This window comes from Lichenostomus cassidix, chromosome 1Aa, assembly GCF_008360975.1.
Source record: "Lichenostomus cassidix isolate B80296 chromosome 1Aa, HeHo_3.0, whole genome shotgun sequence".
Lineage (NCBI taxonomy): Eukaryota > Metazoa > Chordata > Aves > Passeriformes > Meliphagidae > Lichenostomus > Lichenostomus cassidix.
Genome location: NC_139480.1, coordinates 37,251,795 through 37,272,916, shown reverse-complemented (window position 1 = coordinate 37,272,916; position 21,122 = coordinate 37,251,795). Strand labels below are relative to the sequence as shown.

The following is a 21,122-nucleotide window of genomic DNA, read 5'->3' as shown; positions in this document are numbered from 1 at the left end:
TCACACCTCATAGTAAAACCTGTTGTGTAAATTCTTCTTTCCTGTCAGCTGTCTGGCTGCTGTTTAGTTCAGAAGTAAAAGAGAGTTTTCTATAATCAAAACATTTCATATCTTTTCCAACACTCTGTTGCTCTTGAGGATCTGGGCTAGTCAAGTTTTACAGCTGTATCCCTACAGGTATCTAATTTTGTCAGGGTTGCAAATGCTCAGTATTATGGACAAAGTTCCTATTGCCATTTTGTTTTCTGGATCAGGGACAGCAGAATCTTTTCTTTTGTGGGAATATGCGCCTTTTTTATTTCAAGAAAGATTTTTCTTTGCCTTTTTAAGATCAGGTGTCTCTAAGGGAACATTATGGGTTTCTTCCATGGAATAGTACCATCTGTGTTATTCAAACACCCTTGGTATTTGACAGTGTTGCATTTTCTTTCTTTTTATTACAAACTCAAAAGTTTTATATAAATTTTGATAGAAGTAAAGGAAAAAGGAAAAAAAAAAAAACCCAAGCAATCCAATCCAAAAACCAACAGCCAAATGCCAAAACACACAGACCAAGCAATTTCCCAGAAATCCAAAAGCCTGCTCTTTTGTGGGACAATTTTCTTTACAGATGTGTATAGTGTAACAATAAAGCATAAACACATTCCCTGCCAAAGTAAATGGCATCACAAATCCTCTGTATAAAGACAGTGAAAAGCTGTTGTTTTCACTGCAATGGTTTTCTTGCCCCTTTGGGATCTGCATGTTCTTTCTTTTTATAGTATGTTAGCATTCATTATGTTCTATGCAAATCAGAAACCTCTGCAAAAACCCTTTTTTTTCCCCCCAGGTACCAAGTTAGGAGTACACCCAATTCAGGACAGCCAAGTGACTAGTATTATCTGTGGCTAGCACAGTAGCCATGCTAGAAGCCTGATAATCTGAGCTATGTAAATCAATGTGAATATGACATGATGTGTGAGGCAATTTCAGTACGGTCAGCTTCCTGACAGATGCACACCAGAAATCATGACAGTTGTATTTTCCCAGTGCTGATTAAAAAACTGAGCCCAGGATAATAATTCCAAATTTCCACTTTGAAATCTTTGCTAACAAAGGCTGATGTTATCACCATAAAGAAGCAAGTGACACTATATATTAAGTATACTATATAGTATTACTGTATATCCAACCTTCTGACAAAGGAATTACAGACACTCCAAAAATTTAGTTTACATAGGACTTTGACTTTGCATCTATACTTAAAGTGGGTTTCCTCAAGAGAGGGAAAATTGAGATTTCCTTCACAGTGCTTCAATGGTTTGTTTAGAACAGAAAGATCTGGTTCCTGTATATCACTGGGATTGGAGACTGAATTCTTGTAGAAGAAATGCTAACTCAACAGCAAAAGAGTACACCAATTAATAGAATCTGTCTTGCATCATCACTACAAACTGGGCAATAGATTACGTTTTTCACTGTAACTTACCTTGCTTGACTTGTGATCTATGTTAAAAGTTGCAATTGCATCCTCAGTTTTTTTTCTGCCAGATTTAGTTATAATATATTCAGCCAGCCTGTTAGCTAAATAGGTCTTTCCTGTGCCACTGGGTCCCGACAGAATAATTCTGCGATGCTCCATCAGTAAATTAAAGTACCGTTGGGTAATTGGCTTAGGAATTAATGTGTCAAACACAAAACTGTCCAAACTGTTTTCTTCCACTCCTGGGGACAAAAGGAAAAAAAAAAAAAAAGGCTTGTCTTATCCTTGCTAAGGTAGGTATTTGGCCCAGCACCCAACTACATCAGTACTATGCCCAAAGCAAGTAAGATACTTCTTAAATCAAATTTTCTAAATCAAATCCCTATTAAGGACTTCTTTACTATGGAAATACTGGTATCTTTCCACAAAAAATTAAACATCAGTAGTGAAAAGAGATGAGCGGGAGAGATACAATCAAAGTAAACATGAAGAGAAGGCTCAGTGAGGCAAAGATGTATGTTTCAGACATTACTGGCAACGATGACAAAAAAAGGTCAAAGTGACAGCCACAAGGGTTACCAGTTGTCACATCAATGTATGTAAAATTCTTCTGAAGGCCCCTCTCCCCTCCAATAGCAAATCCCTAGAGCTTTTGAAATGTATAGAATTTTTCCTGTGGAACTGAATAAAACATAAATATCTCTCATCGTAATCTGTGTTTTGGGGTTGGTTTTTTTGCCACTGTTTAGAAGTCTGTACTTTGTTGTGATTTGGCAGTCAGGCAGGGGAGGACAAATATTCTTAGATTTCCCTCTAAAGGCTGCACTGCACTAAATATTATGCAACATCTTACAGCCCGTTTATGTGATAAAGATGTCCTGGAACTAGAAACAATACAGAAAGGTCAGGTGTAAGAAAAATAAATATGAAAGTATAGGGAACTGTAGTGTAGAACTCTATAGTATCTGCAGAAGTATTCTTTGGGTTTTACCTTTCAGGTTCACAGTGATGATGTTATTATCTCCAACCAGATATCCACAAGGCAGCAGTTCAGGCACTTCTAGGTTATGGGCTCTAATTACATCCCCTATACAATAGCTAGCAATGCAGTCAGAGCTTAAACCTAGGCTAGTAGTTGGATCCACTCGGAAAATATACTCCTGAAATGATATGAAAACATAAGACATAAAAATATTTATTGAATGAAAGCAATTTTGAAAACAGCCTACAGTCATAACAAAAAGAGCAGTGACATTAAGATAAAGTTTAATAGCGGCATTAGCTATAGATCAAAAAAACCCCAAACCAAACCAAAACTTGGCAAGATAACTCAGAGGATACAGAAGTTTTCTAAAATGAAAACCAAGATTGTAATAATACTTAAGCTAATTTTTCAGTGTCTTACCTTAAGGAGACGTCTGATTACACCATCTAAAACATCCCATTTTGTTTTTCCACTGACTCCAATTGATCCTATCAGGTATGCATGTGGCTTTTGATCCTGCAAGCAGAGATTTTGGAAACTGGACTAAAAATGGTGCTACTTAGTTTTCTATGAAGATTCACAGTTTTCCCAATGAAGAATAAGAATATTATTTAGAATGTGATATTACAATTTTGGTAATAATCTCTGTGCCAGAAATAGATACAGATAGTATTACTTTGGTACATATTTATAGAGAAGGAAATATAGAATATCTTATTCTGCTCTTTGATTGCATCTGTGTTTTTAAAGAGATGTCTAAAAATAAAGGTTGCCCTGTATTTATAATTTTCTATAACACAGAACATGAAAACATGACAATGCAATTTCTCAGCAGCAAATTCACAGTTGCACCCTAAGGATTGCAAGGCATAGATCTAATTTATAATGAATTTTAAACAGAGATTGCAAGTCCCAGGACATCCTACTACTAATTAACCTGAGAATTGGTAGTGTCTAAACTACCACAAAGGCAGAAAGAGGCAATATGACATTAATCTATGGAGTGTGCCTAACTGTACTGAGGATGGATGACAGAGAAGAGAGCTGCTATCTACAGGGTATTTCCTTCAATACTGGAAAAAAATTGAGTTACTAAATTCCAGTATTTGCTTGAGCTATAATTCTGCTCTAGTTAATGCACTTACCTTGGCTCGACTATAGCCCTTGTTTATAGTGACTAAAATTTTGACACTATGACCTTCTTTGTGGAGTGCTCCATCACTGACATCATCCAACAAAATATCTACATTAAAAGAAGGGAAGCGATCAGTCTCACAAATCACATCAATAATGTTCACATCATCAGTTCAATATTTGTTCAAAGGATTTTCTGGTTAAAAAGAATGGCTGCCATGACTTGGTTAAAAAGAAAGGCTGCCATGACAAGAACTTGCAATTGTTCTGATCTGTATTTATTCCTAATTTACCATTTCTATTGGAAGTGAAAAAAAAGTTGTAAGTTGTCAATTTTTGAAGCAATATTAGGAATTTTAATAATGTGGAAATGAATAAGAAATCCATAAATAAATAAAATCTTGCATTATAGTTTTGTCTTTGCCATCCCTCTTGGAACTTTCTCAAAATTACCATATGTTCACAAAGTAATGTTGTTTAAAAACTGAATTAAATTTATGTCTTTGGGCACTCATTTGTGCCCATTAGAATGTTGTAAGGAGAGAAAACAACAACCTTTGCATTGATATTTTTGTTGTTAAGTAAAATAGCATTTAATTTCACTTTTCACATGATCCCTTTACTTTCTGTATGTATGCCATGGATAGAGTCCTTTCTTCCCCTCCCTAGAAAACCACTTTGGACTCATCCAGAATATGTGACTCTATTTTCAGCCATTCCTCTAAGGAAAGGCTTCATTTTTCTTGGAGGTAAAGAGTGATTTTGATCTGCTCTGCACCTCTGTTTCTACCACTTCATTAACTCCTAAAATGAGAAAGTAGATGTATTTTCTATTAAAGGCTGGGCCTGAAGCATTATTGCAAGTGATAAAACTGCTGCCTTCCGCTAGAAGTTCTCTCTGAGATTTTACTGTTAGACATTTAAACTAACTATCAAATTAGGTGAGATTATGGATTTGCATTTTCTTCAAAGGCCAGCACAGTAATCCATAAACCTAAGCCCTGTTCATACTTAGTGTGAAAAACATTGACTTCATGACACAGTCTGCACAAGGTCAGATTTCATCCAAATTAAATGAGGTCCCAATAAGAATCAGTCACTTGTTCAAAGAAAAACCAAAGAAGGCTTATGAATATAACTTCAATTAGTGTATTAAAAAAAAACTTTCATGTAAAAATTTTGATAACTTATATACAGATCTAAAATGCAGATTGTTGGTTTTTTTTTTTTTAATTGTTAAACAAAGAAGCATTTTTTTTTCTTTTTTGTGAGTTTCAATAAATTTATGCTTGCTTTGTTCCAGGCAGACAGTTTTTCCATGTCATGACTGAATGTTTCACTTGTCTTGTGTTTTGGCATATTTGACAAACCTTTGAGCAAACCTAAGAGCTTTGATAATGTCATAGTTTGTCTGAGGGCAAATTATAGTAAAACTGATCCCCCTGTGAAATTTTGCAGTCTCTCAATGACCCTTATGTAACCCTTTAAATGCATTCTTCTCTAAGTCTTTAGGAATGAAGAAAAACTCTGTAGCAAAAGAAAAAATTCCGCTTTCTAAGAGCTCTCTCATTGACACAAGGGGCTGAGAAGATGCCCAAGGGGCTCTAATTTCATGGTGGTACTAATTGTTTTAATTACACCCTGCCAGGTCTCCTCTTTAGGCATGCTGTGATTACTTCAGTTCAATTATTGTCTGAGCTCTGGCACTCTGAGCCAGTCTTGTACTGGTCCTTGTTTGCTCCTTTCACTCCAGTGACTTAAACAGGGGTGTCTGTAACCCCCAAACCCCTTACCACCTTACCACTCACACCTATCTGGAGGGCATCATCCTACCCTTAGTGACAGTGGATAGCTTTGGTCATTTCCAGATGACCACGGACAACTGGAGACATTGCTCCCAGAAAGTGCAACGCATTTTTATAATATGAAGAGCCAAAGTCCTGAATTCTCTCAGCTTAGTCCTCATCATGATTAACCCGTCCATATCTCAGAGACTTTTGTTCAGTAGTACTCCAGCTGTCTCAGAAATCCCACAAGACTTGGTGGAAAGCTGTCACCCTTCCAAGTTCTCTGGCATGGCAACAAAATGATAATCGCAATGATCAAAAATTCAAGATTCATAATCAAATTAAATTCTCCACTCCTCATTAGGCACCCTTATATCTTTCATTTCTTTTAACCAAAAGCAATTACTTTGCATGCTAGAAAAACATTTAGAACAATAACACAAAAAATTTTATAAAGCTTATCGAATAATGGAATCATTTTGGTTGGAAAACATCCTTAAGATCATTGAGTCCAACCACTTCTCCCAGTAATCCTGTTCCCCTTCTTTCTGGTCCTTTCCCCCATTTTCCTCTTCCCCTTCCTCTTTTTTCTTCCAGTTTTTTTTTTTTCCTATTCTTTTCCTGAATGCTTCCTCCTGATTTTCTTCATCTTCATTCTTTTACCTTCCCTTTTCTTTCTCCCATTCCTCTTTTTACCCTTTGTATTCTTATCTAGTTCCCCTTCCTTTTGTTCAAACTCTTCTTCCTACATGGTTATTCCTCTATCTAGATAGACTTAGTCCCAAGTAACAAAGAGCTAATGGCTGCTACTCATGAGAAACATTCTGTAATCACCATATTGAAAAAAATTGTTACGTTTTTGTTGTTGTTGTTTGGTTGGTTTTGTTTTGTTGTTTTGGTTTTTTTTAATATGTGTGGATCTTTGTGCAGTTAAAATTTTTCTCCCTGTTTTTGCAATACCTCATTGCATGCTGAGGCCCAGTTCAGCAGGCGCCTTCATGCTAAAAGTTAAACCTTTCAAAGAGCTGGAATGTAAATAAAAAATATACCAATTTTCATACAAAACCTGATATTAACCAGAAAAATGTTCAAAAAGCCACGTAATCAATGACTGGCAAGACAATATGACTAACTGCCAATCCAAATTACAGTCAGTCAGTTTGGCATATTCCCAGCTGTACTCTTGCCTAGACTCTTTTCACAATTATTAGCCACATTTTTATTGCTTCCAGAGACTGCATTATACTTTCTGTGGCATCTATGCTAATGAGCCATGCTTTACTCCTGCTCTACTCCTGCTTCTAATGTTGGAGACAGCACTTCTGTTTCTTGGCTGTATTATCAAAACAAATGCAGAAGGCTTATTATCATAAACTCCATGGCATGGAAAACAATCAATGTAAATGTTCAGGATGTGGACCAAAGTTCTGCTTGCTTTTCTTCATTCACACAAGACAATGAGAGTGCCTACTAAGCCAGGCGGGGTTTGGCTCCTGTGATAAATGGGGATTTGGTCCAACATAGGCTAACTAGCTGCACCAAATTAAAAAAACGTAAGGGATTAAGCTAACTGAGACCACCTTGTGCTTCAGCTGGAAATATGAAGTGAAGTTAAGGGAGCTAACTGAATGATCAAAGACCTGTAAACCAAAGGAAGAAAGTTTCTCCTACAGTACTCATATTTATCCATATGGGCAAGAGAATATATCAATATAGTTGTCAAGTATACTTCAAAAGATATCCCTTTTCAAAGAAACTGAAAACTGAATGAGTAAAGACTATTGTAAACTATGTTGGTAGAGAGTGTTATAGTTAGGAACAAAGCAAACATAATGAACAGTCCATTAGTGTTTCATTCAGGGGCTTCTAAAAGCTACGTTTCTCAGACATGCCCACCAGCACTCCTCCTCATTTCTGTTACTGAATGTATATCTGATGTTAACGTGAGTGATATGAGGTGCTTTAATTTTCAGGCATGCTTCTCCTATGCAGCCTATTCAGAGACTGAAAATAGTAAATTTTCACTAACTACTGAAGCATGCATGTGCCCATGTTCGTTTACCTGATGTAACAGACTCTGTGATGTTTAAATTGTTCAGAGAAAGTCCTAGTGACTGCCGTGATGAAGAAGATGATGTGCTGCTTGATGACTCTGATGATGGCCGGGCAGGCTTTCCCGTATTTCCAGTCTCTGCCTTTAAGCGATCATTTTCAGCTTTCAATATCTCAATTTCATTCTATATACAAAAGAAATCAACACAAAAGCACAGGAGGTTATTCTTTTGGAAAACCAATGTCAGGGGCTAATCTGGTGATGCTGTTCCCCTGAACTAGCTAACTGGTTTACCACTTTCACAGCAGAGATATAACAGAGAAAACTGGATTGCCTTTACTTCTTAAATGAAGGGAAAACCCCCAATAACCTTGTTTTAGCTTTTGACCCAAGATATATCCTAAACAATATATGCTTCAAGATTGTGCGCTTATTGTACAGTTGACTACAATGTGAGTGTAGTGAGAATTTTCCCAGCTATTCCCTTTTTTCTGAACTACTTTCTATTGCCAAATACATTAGGTAACAGTCAGTTAAGGAAGTTACTGGGTATGTCAATGTTTCTAAAGTCACAGAAAATTATTGCTGCCATTGAATATAAAATCTAAGCAGTAACTTCACAGAGAAATTCAATTAAAAACTAAAAATTACAAATGGATAATTTAACAGTTTCATAACCCTTCTTGCTATCAAAGAAGACTTTATGATCATTCAAACATGGGATTGTTCACATAGCAGTGAGCACACTCTCTCTGATGAAAACATACAGTGACAGATGAATCAGAACAACTGGAATTTTTTTAGCTAAATCCTCTGTGGTGCCAAGTGATTATTGAATGTACAATAATAAAATGAAAACAGCCTGAGAACAGCCTGGTACCAGCTAAATCTAGCTTCCAGTTGCTTCACAAAGCGCATTACAAAGCAACTGCTTATTCTTGCAGAAGGTTCTGCACATCAAGTTTAATTCTACATTTGCACTGTCACCCTGCTAAAAATCCTGGTTTTTTATGGAGACTGCACAGCTGTATTACACAAATAAAAACATAAGGGATACATAGCATCACAAAAAATCCTGTTACAGCTACAAAAAGATTAGATCACATACACAGAGGTGAGGAGACAGTGAAAGGGATTGGAAAAACCAGTGTAATAGTGACAGAAGGTAATAGATGTGTGTATCAGTTTAGCCTAGGGTTTCAATCAGGAGCTACTCTGCAATTTATGCTGATTAATTACACAGCCCATAGCAATCTTCCATTCACCTGATCTTTAGGTTTTTAAGGTGCTTTGAATGTGTAAGTATTCATGTATCACTTCCACCAGTCCTTTTTGCCCTTACCAACCCACATCTATCCTCTAAAATACCACAATTTGGCAACTGCAAGGTCGCTGCCTTTCCTTTTGGGAAAACTTTAGAACCAGTGATTACCACTAACAGCATCTCAACTAGTTGCCTCTGTCCAGATTTGAGGAAGTTCAGACTCTGGAAAACTGCCTACAGCAGACTCCTTCCTCTGGGAAGTTCAGCTGGCTTAGGCACTCCTATCCCAGTATAAGACTGTAATCAGACGATAAGCCTTCACATCCTTTTCTCCACCACTGCAATTAGCTATATTCTATTCCTCACAGTTCCTTAAAAACTTTTAGTGGCTCAAGATCAATGTCTTACTCATGTGTGTACAATTGAAACCATATTTATGGATTTATCAGTTCTTGATAAGTCTTCCTTCTAATTGAAGTTCAGCCAAATATCCCATAGTAATGTTAGCACCTAGTGATGTGAGCATCGAGGAGGACGGCAGGTACCATAGATGTTTAAAAATGTGGCTGAGACTGATACAGGCATGGTGTAAACAAAGAGGTCTAGAAAATACATTAATCACACCATTTCTGTAGTTATGAAATCAGGTGCTATGGGCATCCACACAGAAGTGCCTAAAGGTGCACCTGACCTAAGTACCCAACACAGAGCAATTCAGCTGACAAGTCACTGGGCTTGATCCAGCTGTGCAAATGTGGGTTTCCAGGGGCATGACAAACATGGTCTTCCATGGAAGAATGCCAAACCTACAAGTCCTGTGCAGATGCCAATACTTGAGGCTGGTTAAAATGGTAACAAGTGCCTATGGTCGAAGAAGTCCATTTCATCCGCTGTAGCTATCTTGGGGTAGTTTTAGGACAGCTTTTTAGCTCTCACTGCTACAGGACTAAAACTTGATTGACTACTACAGAAGTTTATCATGCAGCTCATCGCTAGATTTTTAAATCTAGCCATCCTTGTCTCAACCTGAATGCCCAACCCATGGCCTTGATTCTGTTCCCCAAATACTGATTTGTAGTGCCTTCAGGGATGACATAGGTATCCTTTGCTGTCATTCCAGAAGGGCCCAGTTCTACTGAAGGATCTATGTCATACTGTATGAATATTATAGATACTTTTGGGCACCCATCATGATACTGGACATTTGCATGTAAGAAATAGAGTTGAGTCCCTTATATAAAGCCCTGTGCCCTACTGCAGAACACTGCCATTGTTTTTGCACCCTTTCAGCCACATAAAAGGCAAAGTCTTCTGATGAAAAATGTATTCATGAATAAATTGGAGCAGTGTCACAAAATAATGTAGCAAAATTTTATGATGCTGGATACAGTAATTAGTGTAATTTTACATTCTTTTCCTTGGCAAGCCATGACTGAGTCAGGAATCTGAAATGATGAAAGAGTATGCACATAATATCCTGGCCCCCTCCATGGATCAAGGATTTAAAACTCTGTAGAAATCACTTTTTGATCTGCTTCTCTGTCATGTTGCTTACCCCAAGTCATAGGCTTGAGATAATAAATATTCTTTGGGCAGGGATTATGTCTTCTTCCATATCTCTTAAACACATTTTAGCTATTAATATATATGCTAAGAATGTCTTTGTTAAAAGGTGAAGACTTATCATACCTATCCTTCAGAAGTACTGTCAATCTGGTGATTCACTTTGTATCGACACTTTTTTGGTGCCTGGAACAAAGCACTGGGAACAGAAATACAGCAGCCATACCTTTGATGTGCATCTCTGTCATCACTTAAGCTACTGCACTGACCTGCATGCGGTTCATGGCTTCCCGGATCTGATCCAGATGGTGTGCAGAGCTGAGGGCTTCCAGACGAATGTCTGTTAATTTCAGCTCCTTCTCCCTCAGCTCGCTTTTTAGCTGAAGAATAATTTCAGCCTCTGCCTCTGTGCACTCACAGATCCTAAAGAGGAGCAGGAAACAGGCAGGAGATTAAAGGAAGGTTCTCTCCCCAAAGCAGTGTCATTATTAAATATCAAAGTACAGAAAAATGTTTGCTGCTTGTGAAACCTATGAGTGAAGAAAGAAACTTATCAAAGAAACATGAAAACGATCAAACTGCAAATTAAAAAAGGAAAAAAAGCCCTCTTCGGAAGAAATGATCAGATTGCTTTATAGCTCTCTAGTTTAGTTCACTGTGGTGAAAAACAAGTTCTTAACTACTTTTCAGGTATCTTTTTTTGAGGGTGTATCATCCATTGGTTTTAATTTGATTTTATACTCCCATAGTTTCTTTGGTGCAAAGTTTATGATTCCTCTATGTAACAATAGTCAGAACTGAAGTGTGCTGATTAAAGTGTACTGCTGACATTTATTATTTGTTAGGCATCAATATTTTTCTCTGTTTTGAATGGCACACAAAGGCACAGTCCTTGAATTTATGGTCTAGAAAATTTTGATCTGTAATGGTTTTCATTTGTGATGGCTGATGTTTTCCCTATAGTCTGTCATTTTGTAATGTATGATATCTGAAATCATGTGGGTTGGTTTTGTTTTTTTTCCTTAAAGACTGAATAACCATGCAGCTATTTTTCATGAGCATTTATTTTAAGGGAAGAAACCATTGTATTGTGAGAAAACATTGAAACGTGACTGGCCCAGGGACCCACAGCTGTTCAGCTCTCACGTCAGACTGTTTTGCCTCTTTGTATCATCATCAGAACCACCAGTAAAAAATAAAACACTGAATTTTGGCTACATTGTTACATTAAGCAGTATTTCCAGTAATTCAATAAATGTTATTTTTTTCTTTAATACTGTCACTATAAATAGTTAATATTTGCAGAAAAAAATCAATATGAAAAGTATTTTATGAAAATAAGTATTATTATTGTGATTATTACAGCTAAAAAAAAAAGTAAACAAAGGTCAGCATTTAATTGCCAGAATGCATGCAAATGCATTTTGGGAAAGAAGATGCAGCACTCTTCAGGTCAGCAGTTGGGTATACAACTCCATGCCCCACACTCAGTTTTACCGAGATCTATGCTTGTAGACCACACGACCGTTTTGCCTTTTCTTTGATGCCCAGCCTAGAGGTGACCTGCACACACATGTATTAGACAGATGCAGTTGGAAGAAAGTAAAGGTAACGGTTCAGAACATGAGACTTGGTCATGAAAATACATGAAGTAATTGTAAGCAAATGGAAGATGAAGAAGTTCATGGTAAATAGAATATATGTCAAATAGACGAAGAAAAATAATGAAAAATATCATTCAAAACACACAGAAATATTTTAAATGTGACTAAAAAATAATAAAGACATACACTAGGACTTTTTATCTGAAATACTATGATTATATATCCCAAATATCCCAAATATTATATCAATATTATATGACACAGGTGATGTGTCCATACCTGCCTATGGTAAGCAAATGAGAAATGAAATTTTATTTGCATCCAAATATTATCTAATAAAACAACCTGGACAACTGGGAAGTCATCTATTTGTTTCTATTTTCTTTTGGCACCTTTTTTTTTTTTTTCAGTACATTTGAGAAAGTATGGACAAAAAGACCTTGGCATGCCAGCTTTAAAGAATACAAAAGTGAAGCAGAGAGCAGGGCTACAGTTCTGGAAAAAAACAGGAAAAACCGGACTCAGCTCCTAAGCAGAAAATATGATCTGAATTTTCTTTTGCAGATCCCAAAACTTTCCTTAGCTCCTATAATTTTAAAATGACATACGAATATGAGACCTCATCTGAAGGAAGAAAAAAATGTTAGCATTCCTGAGCAGTCACAGAAAGAAACTTAAAAGTTTGATCAGACTTTAGACAAAGGCTCAAAGTAGTTAGAAAGACTTTTACTTTTTCCTTCTTCTTACAACCTCAGAATTTTTAAATCAACAGGTTGCTTTAGGTAGAAGGAGTTAGTAATGATCTTTGAACAGAGGCTGCAAACAAATACAAAGTCTCAAAGAAGACAGGAGTTTTAAATTATGCAATGGAAAACTGAGTCTTCCAAATCAAGTGCCATTATCAGTATAACAGACAAAGCAAGTTATCTATATAAATAAATTTTATGTAATCTCTCCATTATTCTGTGTAAAAAGGTCATTAATAATAAAAAATTTAACAGTATGATCAGAAAGACCTCTGTTTAAAATGTTCTGGAGCAAAAACCCAAGGCTGTGAACGGAATGAAACTTAAGAATTTAAGGCTCAGAGATCAAACAGCCATGGGAAGACCTTGGGATGAAAGACTAGATGTGTAGTTTTGCCCTTGATAAATGCTGGAAACACTAGCACACCTAGAGAGCAAGTTAAAGAGACAGAGGAAAAATGAGGGTTGGCAGAAAGAGGAGAGCATAAGGTTATGGAGCAGATCTGTGAATCATGAGTAATTAACTTTGCAGAAGAAAGATGTTTTTTTTTAAATTCAGGCATTTTCTAAGTAAGGCTTTTACTTTTCATTATTAAGATGATTTTAAAATTGGTAATAAGTCAAACAGTAGGATCCTAAACACGTAGCAATCCTCATCCCAAAACACACATATATACCTGAAATGGTAAAAGTATGAGCTTCCTATAAAGTAATCCAACAAAAATACAGAGACCTAGATGGAGTATGTCTTTCTAGTCTGCACACAATTTGAGAAAAGAAAACACTTATTCTGAAGGTGTTTAGTTTTTGGAAATATTAGCTGTCAGTCTCCTAAACCTACAATATAAAAATCATTAGAGTCTATAAAAAACTTAATCATAAAATCGTAACATAACACAGTAATTCTATTATAAAGCTCAGTAATCAGTCAGGAGACTAGAATTACCGGAGTGCCTTAAGAAAGAGTACTTGTGACCTGATTATTCTTAATTAGGATAAGAAAAGTAAGGCTGGCATCAATAGTAGGCATATTTTGGTTCAAAGAGGTTGATTTCCCCAAATCAGAGATTTATCAGTTTAGCAGAATGAGAAAAAAAATAGCAGAAGAATATGAATGAGAGCTGAGAGCTCTGTAAGAAATATCGGATATTCAAAACATGCTGAAGGAACGGGAGAGCTGTTGATTGATGACTTGTTCTCAGACCTGAAACCTTAAGGGTAGTGATTTGAATAAAATATGCAAGTCAAATCCTACCAAAAATCCAAGCTCTTAAAAGAGGGGAAATAGATTAAAAATTATATACATCAGTAGCTACAAAGTAGACAAAGTAATAACAGGAGGGATGAGTATATAGTAAACATCCATAGCCACCTGGAAAAAAGCTACATTTTTAGTATGTCATGAAAAAAAGAGACAAGGAAATGTTAGCATTTGGCCTTTACTAAGGCCTTTACTAGATTTGATAGAGTTGCTAATGGTGCAGTGAGAGTGCAACATAAGCATTCGGAAGTTTGTATAGTTAGGTGACTGGGTAAAGTCTGTGAAAGGAAGAAAGAATGACTGAATAAAGAGCTGGTGCAGAGGTAGTGTGTAAATGGTATGAAGATCATGAGAAATTTGGCAAATGGATGGAGCTCAGGATTAAAAGATCACAGCTGTTGGCACTGGTTTCTGAACTGCCAGTGGCCCCACTGGTGGAGGTGTGTTTCCCAGCCCAGCCCATTTGCCAAGAGAAACACTTACGCAGATGCTGACTGTGATGGTTTCATCGATGTGGACCCACACTCTCCTGAGCTGTGGGGCAATTTAGGTGAGGAAGGAAGGGAGGAGTCTGTCAGCTCTTCTATGTCTGAGTGTGAGGAAGGAGGTTTGGTGGACTTTTTCTTTCCAAAGGCCTGTTTGAAAGAGCTTCTTAGCTGGAAAACAAAACAAATACAGAGCAAGATTATTTTCCTCATCACAGCACTTTGTGAGCAGCTCATGTTTTGAAGAGTTAGTTTGCAGATGCCATCCTAGCCACTGCCTGAGGTCAGTATGCAGAAGCAAGGTATTAACATATGCAACACAGTATCTCTAAAAACATGATACAGTGCTTTGTTTTGACTTTATTAATCCAGCGCAGTGCAAAAGTAATGCTACGGAAGAAGTGCAGGACCTAGTGGTACGGCTGTTGGGGAAGGGTGCTCATTTAAAGCCATGAAGCCCCAGTGGAATCCCATTCCCATGGCATTCCCTTGAGGGGCAGCTTTAAATAACCACTTTGCGTCTAGGTACAGGCAGAACTAAATGCTGAAATCAAAAGACAAGTCCAATTTACAGGGTTTGCCAATTTATTTTCTCCATTACAACTTCGAATAGTCAAACTATGCAGATGCTATGATTTGGATCACAGCTGAGAAGATGTAAGGTTGTAAGAGGAAATGAGGTTTGCTTTGCTGTACTGTTGAGAAGAATGTTAGCTGAAAGATATATACTGTTTGTTGCAGCTTCCTTTAGAGTGGTAAGATCGCTGAACATACAAGCATTGCCTTTTCCCTCTAGAAGCTTGTATCCAGTATTGAAAAGGGACAGAATAGCCAAAGAGCCATTTATTTCAAGAGCCAAGATGACAGCAGTACTGTCTGCTGATTTTTTAGCTTTTAACTAGCCCATTTGTTCATACCTTTTTCTAAATACAGAACTTGTTCATCTTAGGAAAAATGTGGGATTTGTTTGTATTTTCAGAAAAGTTGTTCTGATCAGAACTGTACAGAACACAATGACCAACTGGTTCCTCTATGAAAAAAATGAGGTCTTCAAACACATTATTCTCATGCTATAATTGGAGAGTGGGGAGTGCAACCACTGATCTCAATGAGAAACATTCTTTAAGTCCTTTCCAGCTCATGACATTTAATAAGAAAGAAATGGATTTTGGCTACACTCCCCCTTTCTACAGCCTAAACTTTGAGATTAAAATGAATAAAGACGAACTGAGAAGACATACAGGATAATCTGGGTTTAGAAGGTATAAAAGCCTACTGCCAAAATAAATAGCAATCATGCCAAGATAGGGTTTTTTATAGATGCATGCCAACTTTTCCATGGTTTATATTCACCTCACTTCCTCTAGAGTTCACCTTGCAAGAACATGAAAGAGTGTGGAATTACAAATCAAGGGAATGAAGGCTTATCAGTATTTTAAAACAAATGTTTATGCAGACAATATTTTTAAGACAACAAAAAAATATTTTGTGATTGTTTACTGAAAGTAGTTGATTAAACCTTTAGCAGTATGTGGTATTTGTAGTTCTGGTTGAGAAACATTCTAATTTCTTTAAACATCATACTACTCTCAGATGAGAATTCTTAATAGATTTCAACTCCTTTCATAGCTAGGTAATATATTTGAGTCAAGCTTTTAAACCAAACTCCAACTGAAGAAGAATCAAACGGGGTTTCAATGTGGACCAGCAATGGTTTTGGTCACAACAGCTATTTTAAATTGTTGTTGTTGATGCTGTTTTGTTGTTGTAGCTGTTACTTGTACTTTTGTTTGTTTTAGATACTCGGACTTATGCAAATAAACCCCTGCTGATATTCAATAATTTTTAGTTTGCTAGTAGTGTCCCATTATGGATACACATGAATTTCTTGATATCCATCTGGCCCCACAAGAATGTTGTAGATGAAATGGACCGTCATATTACTCAGATACTAGGAAATTACATAATAGCTAAAAGCGATGTTTAAACCTGCTGAGTACTTACCCAGTTTTTCTTTTTCTTTTTCTTGGAATCAGCATCATTACCACTGCCAATACTTGAATGACTTGTAGCGCTGTTGATACTGGAAACACTTTCTGAAGAATGTTGCCGCCTTATACGCAAATCTAAAGAAAAGAAGTTACTGTGAAACCTGTCTCTGTTTCAATATAATAATAATTCTTATATTTCTGTAGCATCTTTCTCCTCAAAGGGAGTCTAAATGAACATAAATGGCATTGATGCTTGCAGTGGCTCAGATTCAAGCTATTGAAGTCTGTGAGAAACCACACAGAGATGAATGGGGATGCATACAGTTGGTGCAACACTTTGGGGCTTCCCCAAACTGGGCCGTTCTTGCCATGAAGGCAATGACCCTGCACAGCAACCTGTGCATGTGTATCCTCAAAGCTGAGCAGTGTCTGTTACACATGGATTATTCAACACGTCACTGTCAAAGATACTACACTTCTGAGGAGTGTAGGCACTACTTGACTTGTAGCAGCCCTAATCAGTGCTCAGATGCTACCTTCTAAAATACCATGATGGCAGTAAACAGGGAGGAGTTCATTAAAAGTGAATGAAACAAAATAACCAAGAAGTGGGGAATATTAAAAATGGTTGGTGAGGCTTTTGAGTTTCAATTTCTTAAAAGTCTCTGATAACTTTATCTTAATCACTGGAAATTATTCTTGCAGAACATGCCCACTAATATCAAGGGAAATTACTTTTCAGATTCTTTTCCAGTTCTTAGAAATTCGCTTTGCTACACTCAAGTCATGCAGTGAAATGACCTTAAGGCAAACACCTAAATAATGACCTCTCTAATGGAAGATCAATAACACTCTCAAAAGCAAATACTGTAATTATTTTTTCAAGCAATTCCTTTGCTGTTGCTCATCAACAGGCAATTTTGAAGTATATATTTATCATGCAATATCTGCCTAACTGCAATGACAAATTAATTGGACATCTGGAATTTAAAACCTGCTGTCCTGCACTGATGTAGCACTTCATGAAGGAGCTGAGCTGCTGTCCATCTCTTAACAATGAGAACACCCATTTACAAAGCTACAACTTTGACTGGATTTCCAAGCGGTAGCCATGTTATACCACAAGTCATGTTAAGTGTCTTGGGTGCACTTCAGTAGACAATTGCAGTGACACGGTGAACTCTTGATCAATTCCTGGCCATCCAGCCCTAAGAAGATAAAGCTCCAGAAACTCTGGCAGGCAGGAAGCTTGTGCGAGGCTTCCAGCTCTGGAAATACCACAAGTATGCCTACCATTCACTGCAGAATGTGCTTGCCCTTGCAACAGAGTTCCCAAACAACAGAAAAGTAGTGACTTAGCTTTTTTTTTCCCCTAGGGAGAAATTCTGCATTTATTTTAAAAGTGACAAACCCATACCTTTGTGGGTATGATCGGGGCCGTTCAAGGCTCCTTGAATAGCAGCTTGTGCAGCAGAATTCTGAGCTTTCAGCATTTCAATGGTTTCCCTTAGCTCTATAAGCTCAGATTCCTGTGGGAAGAGCACAGAGAGATCAAAATAATGGCAAAAGAACAATGTTTGTCCAAGCTAAAAGAAAAAATTACAAGATAAGAGTGTTCAAATTAAAGATCATGGACTGCTTGGGTGAACATAAAGGCAACAATGAAAAGAATGCATACTTTCTCTCCAAAGACATTTAAAGTCAACTAACATCCTTTTTCATTTATCTTATAAAAAGCAACCATACAATTTTTAAGAAGAAAACAGTTTTACTAAGGAGTAATCAAAAAAGGGTCTCAATCAACTGTTCAATATAAAGTTAAGAAAAGCTCAATGACTTTATTGCAAAGGACAATGAAAGCATTTGAATTACATCCTTTAATATGTGAGGATACTGTTTAATGGATGAATTCATAGAATTTAATTTGTTAAATACTAATATAATTCAGAAGTCCCTGTTTAAAATAAATTGTCCAGCAAGTTGAAGTAAAATTACTCCACTTGAGCAGGAAGTTCTGTATTAGAATGCATTGCCAATTTTTATTTTAAAGTATCTTTTATTATTGCTTTTATTACTTCCCTGTCTGCCCAGTCTGTACTTATATAATGAGGGTTAAAGGAATTTAAGCTTAACAATAGAGAAAAGTAAAGAAGGAAAAAAAAATGTTCTAATTCTTCTGGGAAAGAAACTTGGAGATAATCTATCTCAATGTCACTGCTTAACCCCTTCTGGAAATAAAACCTTGTGACAGAATTAAACTTTGTAAAATAGTTATAAGTTTTCATTTTAAGAAAATTTCATTGTGGTCATGTTCTTCTTCCCTCCTGCCTCCCCTCCCCCAATGAAACTAAAGCAAGCAACACAAATAACTTTTATCTAGTTCACAATGAGTCTCACCACATTTCATCTGTTGGTGCTCAACCAGACTCTGAAATGTTATTTTTGTAGAGAGTTACAGACTCCAGTGGTGACTAACAGCTCACTGATAAACAGCTTCTTACACAGCTTGGCTCAAGGAGGCCTTAGTGTCAATAGGATACTGTTCAAGATTTGTAAGGGTAGAAAGTTGTAGAAGTTCAATCCTGGAAGGTGCTAAGCAGCCTCTTAATCCTGAGCTTGGTACAAGGGCTGACATTAAGTTTACTCCCTATCAGGTTTAGATCCCTCCCCCCCCCCCCATTAGACAAACAGCACAGTGAAAACTCTGAACAGTTTACTTTATGGATAAGATACCTAACCTTCATTAACTCTCCCAATGGAGCTGTTTTTCTCTACTTCAACTTCTTCCCTTCCTGTAATTCTATTATTCTGGAGGCACTGGGAGGCTGGAATGAAGCACTCCAGCAGCTTTTGAAAAGTCTTTGTTACAAGATCTTTCAGAATGGAGTAAACCTAGTCGCATATGTTTTAATTGAACTCTGGAAATGAAAGATTTTATCTTCAAACTATTTTATGAGGCAGTCTGTGTAAACCTGATGCTGCATAGTTTTTTCCAGATGCTGCTGGACATTCATGAAGATTTGACTGCAGCAACCATTACAGAAAAATCTTACCGTCACAGATGTCCCTGTTTCCTTTCAGTGTTTTTAAAACAAAACTCTAATATAATTTGCTGACTTTTCTACATTAAAGGATCTTTTTGATAAACTTACCTTTTGTTCAGCTGTCATTGTTAGACTTTGCAATCTTCCTGTCATATTTCCCAAGCTTTTTTCGAAAGCCGCTACTAGATGAGCCTGTGAACGAAAGACAGCATATGTCATGATAATAGGACAATTTTCCCAGTTTGATTTTTAAATGTTTTTCCTGCAAGCACATTTTCTCCAGCTCTTTAATATTAGTTTAAACTCAGACTGAGCTAAGTTGGATAGATGATTCAGCCAAATGAACCCAGTGTTCCTCAGGGCTTCTTTAGCCCCCAACGAGATTAGCTCAGGTATCTTTGCCTGGAAATGAATTATGGATTTAATGCCCTGCTTTGAGTTTACTGATATATTGGCCAAAAGGAGTCTGCTCCTAAAGAGAAGTCCGGGAGCAATTATTTTCAATTACTGGACACTTCAAAACAGGAATTCAAGTACTTTATCTTGAAAAGCAAATTTTAACTTCACAAATAAAACACTTGAGAAAAATCCTGAGTCTGAAACAAAGAATATCACACTTATTCTTATAAAAGATCTTTGCTTAGTCTGTTAAAGCTATATTGATCATATATGTCTGTGTGTGTATAAAAGTAATGAAAAACTTTTGTAAAATATAAACATAACATTTATAATATGCGCAAATATACATAGAAAAGACAATCTTGAAAACTGGGAGTCTTACTTCTCAGTAAGAAAAGCAATAATGTTGAAACAGATCAAAAATTAACAAAAAAAATTTTTTTAAACAACCAGTATCTTACACTATATGCAAACTAAATTTATACAAATGGTACTTCATCAGATCTAACTGCCATCAGGCTCTGTGGGCAAAGAAGGGCAAGTGGTCATAAAAACCCCAATATGTTAAGCCAGCTTCTACAGCCAAGGGAAAGTAACATCTAATTTTTATGAAAGTCCATAAAATTCCATCCATTTCTCTGGGTAAACTGTAAAAGCATAAGGAAATGCTTATTATCTCTTTACCATCTCAAAAGTGGTAATATGTAAAGTTTTCAAACATTGGCACTTGGAAATTTAACTCAAACCCACTGTATTTATATGCACAAATGGATTAACTGAGCTTCCTCACTGAGGAAATTTATTTTGTATTATAGCAGTTCAGGGACACACAGTGCCTATCAAATTTTTCAGTTGCAGATTTGCATGCTTTTACAAGCATAGTTGAAATTGTTTGAATGTATGTGGTTGTACTGAATCCGAGGCATAATCAAGAAAAGACATGGTCCAAAAAGGATTTTGTTCTGCATTTTAGGAGAGGGAAATGAGCTTCTTGCCACCTTGCTCTGTGTATTTTCCCTCAAATAGAAGAAGATTATCATACATATAATAGGGGGCTACTTCTGCATCTCCACTTCAGAGCTGTTACACTGATGAGTAGTTTTCGTGTTTTTTAACTAATTTTGGATTGCTATAAATATGTAGCTATCTTGAAAGCCCCTTATTTTATTCTCATTAAACTTAATAAAAGTTTACTTATTGTAAAGTCTATTATTAGTAAATGATATACCTAATTACTCATGGGTATAGTGGTCAATCTACTTGCTTTCTGCATCTGCAGGGATATCTTAGGGACAACTCTTCTGCTAAAGGACACATATCACAGGGACTAACTTCTGATAAACA

At 36.6% G+C, this 21,122-nt stretch overlaps 1 protein-coding gene across 12 annotated transcripts in view; it reads right to left on the bottom strand.

Moving 5' to 3' along the window:
* Positions 1-21,122, bottom strand: part of NAV3 (neuron navigator 3) — a 508,081-nt gene that overhangs the window by 10,782 nt on the left and 476,177 nt on the right. For all 12 annotated transcript variants that reach the window (XM_085045498.1, XM_085045490.1, XM_085045433.1 and 9 more), the window contains 10 exons: positions 19,488-19,571; positions 17,753-17,864; positions 16,349-16,470; positions 14,343-14,515; positions 10,518-10,671; positions 7,431-7,605; positions 3,593-3,690; positions 2,868-2,963; positions 2,454-2,622; positions 1,469-1,704 (listed from right to left, as the gene is read on the bottom strand). In XM_085045498.1, the coding sequence (XP_084901624.1) occupies positions 1,469-1,704; positions 2,454-2,622; positions 2,868-2,963; positions 3,593-3,690; positions 7,431-7,605; positions 10,518-10,671; positions 14,343-14,515; positions 16,349-16,470; positions 17,753-17,864; positions 19,488-19,571 (1,419 nt within the window). The remainder of the gene's footprint in view (positions 1-1,468; positions 1,705-2,453; positions 2,623-2,867; positions 2,964-3,592; positions 3,691-7,430; positions 7,606-10,517; positions 10,672-14,342; positions 14,516-16,348; positions 16,471-17,752; positions 17,865-19,487; positions 19,572-21,122) is intronic.